Source organism: Staurois parvus, unplaced genomic scaffold (assembly GCF_062004578.1).
Source record: "Staurois parvus isolate SC_StPar_1 unplaced genomic scaffold, SC_StPar_1.0 ptg000300l, whole genome shotgun sequence".
Taxonomy (NCBI): domain Eukaryota; kingdom Metazoa; phylum Chordata; class Amphibia; order Anura; family Ranidae; genus Staurois; species Staurois parvus.
Genome location: NW_028318096.1, coordinates 345,720 through 351,719, shown reverse-complemented (window position 1 = coordinate 351,719; position 6,000 = coordinate 345,720). Strand labels below are relative to the sequence as shown.

The following is a 6,000-nucleotide window of genomic DNA, read 5'->3' as shown; positions in this document are numbered from 1 at the left end:
GATGAGGAAAAACAAGGGAAAATATATAGGTTGATACATGAAAATATAAGTATGAGAGAGGTGGAGGTAAATTATAAATGTTTATCGCGATGGCACATTGCACCAAACGTGGAACACAAGATGAATGGGGGAAAGGTTTTAGAGTGTTGGAGGGGATGTGGAAGAATAGGTACCTTATATCATCTATGGTGGGAGTGCCCAATGATACAAACCTTCTGGGAGAAAATAGTCCAATTTATTTCGATAATCACTGGGATAAAAATAGGATTGAACCCTGAGGTGTGTCTATTACATAGTACAGATCTACCAGTAAATAGATATAAAGACTCCGGTGTATGGCATTACTTGAATGCGGCTAAAGGTCTGATTCCTAGGTTTTGGCATAGACCAGAGATACCGAGAGAGGAGGACTGGGTAGAAAGAACAAATCAGATATGTAAGATGGAGAAATTATACTACATGCAAGTAGACAAGATGGGGTTATTTTTTAAGAAGTGGAGAAAATGGGAAGATTTTGTAGCAAGATCTACGAAGTAATATCTTAGGAGGAAGTTCTTGTATATTTATTAAGGGAAAAGTCATTAGAAGTATGCAGAGTGGGAGGGTTTATTAATTGGGAAAATGGAGGCATTGTAGGGGGGGGGGGGGGGTTTTGGGTGGGGGTTCGGGGGGTGGTAGAGGGAAGAAACTAGGGGTTGTAAAGTAATTATAGAGTTTTGGAAAATGATCTTTTTGTATATGAAACTGATGAAGAAATGTGTATATTATTCTGAAAATAAATAAATATTTAAATTAAAAAAAAAAAAAAAAAAAAACAAGTTTTGGTCCTGCTGTACAATGAAAACCATTGCAAATCTTGATGTGAAACTGGCTTCCTACTGCTTTTTGTCATCCAAAAAATAATTTTTTTCCTTAATTGAACAGAATGCAATCCACACACAGCCATTGAAGAAAAAGGGTATTACACAAGTCTTGGTCCTGCTGTACAACACAAACCATGGCTGTTCTATTAGCACATCTTTGGTAAAATGTTTGCTATTGTTATGCCATGTTTTTTGGCATCTAAATAAGCATTTTTTTGATTTTTCTTAATGTACTACTTCTCTAAGCTCTCTTTTAATAAGATGCTGGAGATAAAAAATGCAAAATGTTTACTATTGTTATTTATTTTATGCAATGTTTTTTGGCCATCAAAAGAGGCACTTTATTTTTCTTAATGCCACACTTCTCTAAGGTCTCTGCTGGAGATAAAAAATACAACAAGTTTACAATAACTATTATTCCATGTTTTTTTGCATCAAAATAAGCACTTTTTCTTATGCTATACTTCTGTAAACTAAACTTACATCTTTTAAAAGAGACTTTAGTTACTAAAGTCTCTTTTTAAAGATGCAGGAGATAAACAAAAAAATACAAAATGTTCACTACAGGTTTAAAGCTGTAAAACTTGATATTTTGATTGCACCCTATTGCTATTAAGCTATTGCTGTTATGTTTAAATTATGTTTAAATTGACATAATAAAGCTATGTTATAATTGAAGTTTTTTATATTTTGGACTCTTTATTCTAAAGAAAAATATAATTTCATAAGATTTAAGGGAGCGTGGGATGGGACGGGGGTGGGGTTGGAGGTGGACCTGGGCAAGGTTGGGTGGGGCAACTGGTGGAGAGTAAGGTTTGTGCATGGCTAGTAGGTCTAGACTCGAAATTTTAAGCCATGTGCTATATAATGCTTCACACTGAAGAGACTGCTATTCTGTAGGTTGTGTAATGGAGGTACTGTATTCTGCACTGAAAAGACAATGTTCAAGAATTAAAGTTATAGACGGTATTATAATGCCAGTCTTCTTCACAACCACAAGCCTCGTTCAGCTCAACCTGCAAGTTTGACAGACGATGCTGCCTATGAAACTGCACTATAAAATTAAGCATCAAGGCTGTGGCAATGTGTACCCAAACAGCTGCTATGTTCATTTAGTGGTAGGTGGTCAGGGAGCTTTTCTATTCAATCAACTTCTTTTAGTCCACTTTCATCATCAGACGCAATCTGGTCATGCCCATTGCTCTCTTTGGCATGCATAACAGAACTTGTTTTTAAATGGTATCCCAGCAGGGTGGCTGATAATCTGCCATACTGTGTTGACTTTTTTATGGGTATTGTCAGTATTTACAGATTGTGTTTATACTGTTTAAATATCGATTGATTTATTTTCTAATAGGAGTTCTATAATTTTTTCAGGTTGTCAGTAAAAAAATTTGCTCTTTTAGTAAATTTTTCTGTGAGTAAAAAAAGATGCGTGAGGTTGACAACCCTGGAGGGCACTGTTTTGAAGTTCTAGCCTGGAGAAGAATATTTTATGTCCCTCATTGAGGATCTACCTGTGGATGGCAGATAGCTCTTAGGTCATTGTAAGACCTGGTTGGGACTTTAATGTGTTCCTACTACTACAAGGAGTTGTGCTAGAAGTTTGTCCTACTATTGATCATTTTGGAGTACCCTGGAACCCCTGAACCCCTCTCCTGTTTCAAGTTATTTAGCAATAAATTCTAAAAGATATACCCTAGACTGAGCCTGTGTTGTCAGTGTGCATGGAACTGTGCTGTCGCAGCTCCATATTCCCACACCTCCCCTTCTAGATGCAAGAATTTGCAAGTTCTTGCTGCTGGAATTTGCCAGGTGTGGTAATCACCCATGTGAGTGAACCCTAAACAGTGCTTGTCATATTTGCTAGTCTTAGCCACAATTATCTTCTTATTATGAAGGCAGGTAAACTGGAAGAGCCAAGCTTTTGTGATCTATCTATCTATCTATCTATCTATCTATCTATCTATCTATCATATACAGTATTTTTTTCAGTCCTGAACCACGGCTAATTCATGCAAATGTATGAATACAAAATGTAATGTAAGTTTTTCTTAAAAAAATATCAAATGTGTTATAGAATGCAAGTGCATCTTTGATATATACAGTATAGTAGCAGGCCCGGACTGGATATATCAAAGATGCATTTTCATTCTATAACGCATTTGCCCGGTGGGCTGGGACCCCCTGGATAGGAGGGGCAGCCGGGTGGCACATAAAAGAGCCAGACTGTGCATTTCTCAGTTCCTCTATGTGCCACCCCTCCTATCCATCTCCTGCATGTCGTGGGCTCCTGTATGCTCCCCCCCCTCCCTGCAGAGCTGCGGAGCATCTGTCAGCATATTCTGTCCCCAGTGCTGACAGTTCCCCGCCTACCACAGACGAGAGAGGAGAGAGAAAGCTGGTTCTGCCCCTACTCCTCCCGCCCCCTCCTCCTGTGTATGCCCTGCCCACACTCCCCGCCAGTGTCTTTCTTTCCTTCTTTCTCTTTCTTTCTTTCTTTCTTTCTTTCTTTTTCTTCCTTTCTTTCTCTCTCTCTCTCTCTTTCTCTCCTCACCACTACTAACCCTAGTGGTGGAACTATCAGGGTCGCAAAGGTCACTCAGGGCTCCGAGGAAAGGGTCCCTGGGCTTGGAGCTGCTCAGTCCAAAATTCAGGGGCCTATTTTTTTTTGTCTGAGTCTGGGCTTGTATAGTAGTATATATATTATGGTTTATTGATTTGCTTATTATATTTCTTTCTGTTTTACAAATATATGTGTGTGTGTGTGTGTGTGTGTGTGTGTTGTAAAATTGTAAAAACAGAAACGAGTATAATAAGCAAATCAATAAACCATAATACAAAGAAAGAACAACAATGCAACTATCATTTTAAAAACATGCACGTAGGAAACCTATTGTACATTTTAAAGAAACAGAGAATGAAACAGCTATGACCGGCAGCTCTACGTTACAGTTCTTATTAAGTAGTAATCATTGTGACCTTGCAGAAGCGGGAAGAGAGTGTTTGTGTGTGTGTGTTGCTTTCCGAAGTATTCAGCAATGCCCGACTGTTCTGCTCCAGCAAAAGCAGAGCTGCCTTTGATTAGCAGCTGACGTCATGAAGGTGTCGATTGGCAACCGGTATAACAGAGGGAGATGTGTGCTCTTGTATGTCCGAGCCAGCTATTTAACTGTCCTCCTCACTTTCAAGTTCAAAGTGGCTTCGTGTAAGCAGCAGCACTTTCACAGCCAGGCAGTGAAAATAGACTGTCAATGAGACTTGAAGAATGAGAGCAACGTGAGCCTCTGAATAAGCAGAGAATTGTTACAGTAGACATCAGTATACATGGTAAGGAAAATGTGCATGTTGCTTGACATGACCGCTACCTTGTTATCATCTGCTGTAAAAAGACATTGTACAAATAGGTTTTGCCCTTGTTTAGATGGTTACGATTCTCTGCAGAAAACCTACAGGACACATCAGTTTCATGGATAATCAAAGACATTATTTTCTCTGGGAAGCAAAGAGTATTTTACTTTTTAGTGTAGTTGTTAGTCTTATAGAGCTTGGCATATGCTGCCCAAAGGAGTGCATTTGTGAACACCTTTTAGTGAACTGTACAGACAGACAGCTTGAAGTATTTCCCTCTGGAGTCCCAATGGATACCAGGCAGCTAATCCTAACTCACAACAATCTAACCTATTTGCCATCAGTGGATCTCAATCTTCTGATTGACCTAGTGTACCTGGACTGCAGCCACAATATTCTGGGAAATTCCCTGGAAGCCACTTTCATTGCTATGCCATTGGTATATCTGGACCTGAGCCACAATAATATCACCAAGATCACATCTGCCACTTTCTATCTTTTGACAAATTTAGTTGTTTTAAAGTTATCAGACAATCCTAACTTGGAGGAGATTGAGAAAGATGCATTTGCCAACAATACGGCCTTCGACAGTTGGATCTCAGTCGGACTGCACTGACTTACTTGGACGTCACTACAGTCAGTGAACTGCCTAGTCTACGAACACTAGGCCTTAGCTCAAACCCCTGGGACTGTTACTGCCCCTTGAAGGATTTCCTTAACTGGGTGATGGAGAGTGATATTTACTTTACAGGTGAGCAGTTGAATAAGGTAAATATGTAACATTGTAAGCCAAGAGGTAAAAAAAAAACACAAGAATTAAAAAAATCACATCTCCTGACAACACAAAAACTATTAGGTTTGTCATTTCAAAATATGAGTCTGAGGTTGGGTGGTTATATGAAAGGAATGCAGTACACAGGGTTGTTGAACCCATAATCAATTTATTTATTTCATTGCATATGTGTGCTTCTGTTTTGTAATTGGACTTGTAGTTCCATCTGAATGTATTTTACTTATCTATCATTAGCTATAGTAAATCAGCTGTTATAATGAGTGCTGTTAGAAGGATTGAGAAAGATTGAAGAAGTGATTCAATTCTGACTGGTTAAAACTGTGTTTTTTTACGAGTTTTGGGACTTTTTGTGCGTGATTTGTTTTGTGGCTTATAGACATCAATTTTCAGTTTTTTTTAATCTCAAATTATGATGTTCTTGCACACTTAAAAATAATGTTGATATATTGATAAAGGGCCTGAATAGGGAAACAGTATTTAACAAGACAGATTTACTAAAAATCAGAATCTGGTACAGCTGTGCATGGTAGCCAATCAGCTTTTAACTTCAGCTTGTTCAATTTAGCCCTGACAATAAAATATGGAAGCTGATTGGTTTCTATGCAGAGCTGCATCAGATTTTGTATACTCCAGTTTTAGTAAATCTCTCCCAATGTGTTAGATATTTATGCTTTTAAATTAATTTGATTTAAAGAATGTATGACTGGTAAATACCTGTTGTGCTGCATTAGTTTTCTTTTTTATATTTTTTTTTGTATCTTTATTTTCACCTAGTGATCCTATAAGTAACACACTTCCTGTCCCTCGTGGCTACACTCATCTCTCCACTTTATCTATGGAATATGTCATGGTTGTCACACATTCTGGACTTCAAACATATTTGCCTTTGTTCATCTCCATTACATGATGGATTGATAGGACTAATAGTTTACACCAGAAAGATAAGGATGTTTGTGCTTTCTTTTCAGCTTAAATGACAAGGACATTGCATTT

General features: G+C 38.1%; 1 protein-coding gene across 1 annotated transcript in view; it reads left to right on the top strand.

Annotated features, from left to right (window-relative positions):
* The first annotated feature begins 4,255 nt into the window (after nt 1-4,255).
* Nucleotides 4,256-6,000, top strand: part of LRRC52 (leucine rich repeat containing 52) — a 158,176-nt gene continuing 156,431 nt past the window's right edge. The window contains 2 exon segments of the mRNA XM_089683069.1: nt 4,256-4,789; nt 4,792-4,965. Of these exon segments, the coding sequence (XP_089539195.1) occupies nt 4,288-4,789; nt 4,792-4,965 (676 nt within the window). The 5' untranslated portion in view covers nt 4,256-4,287.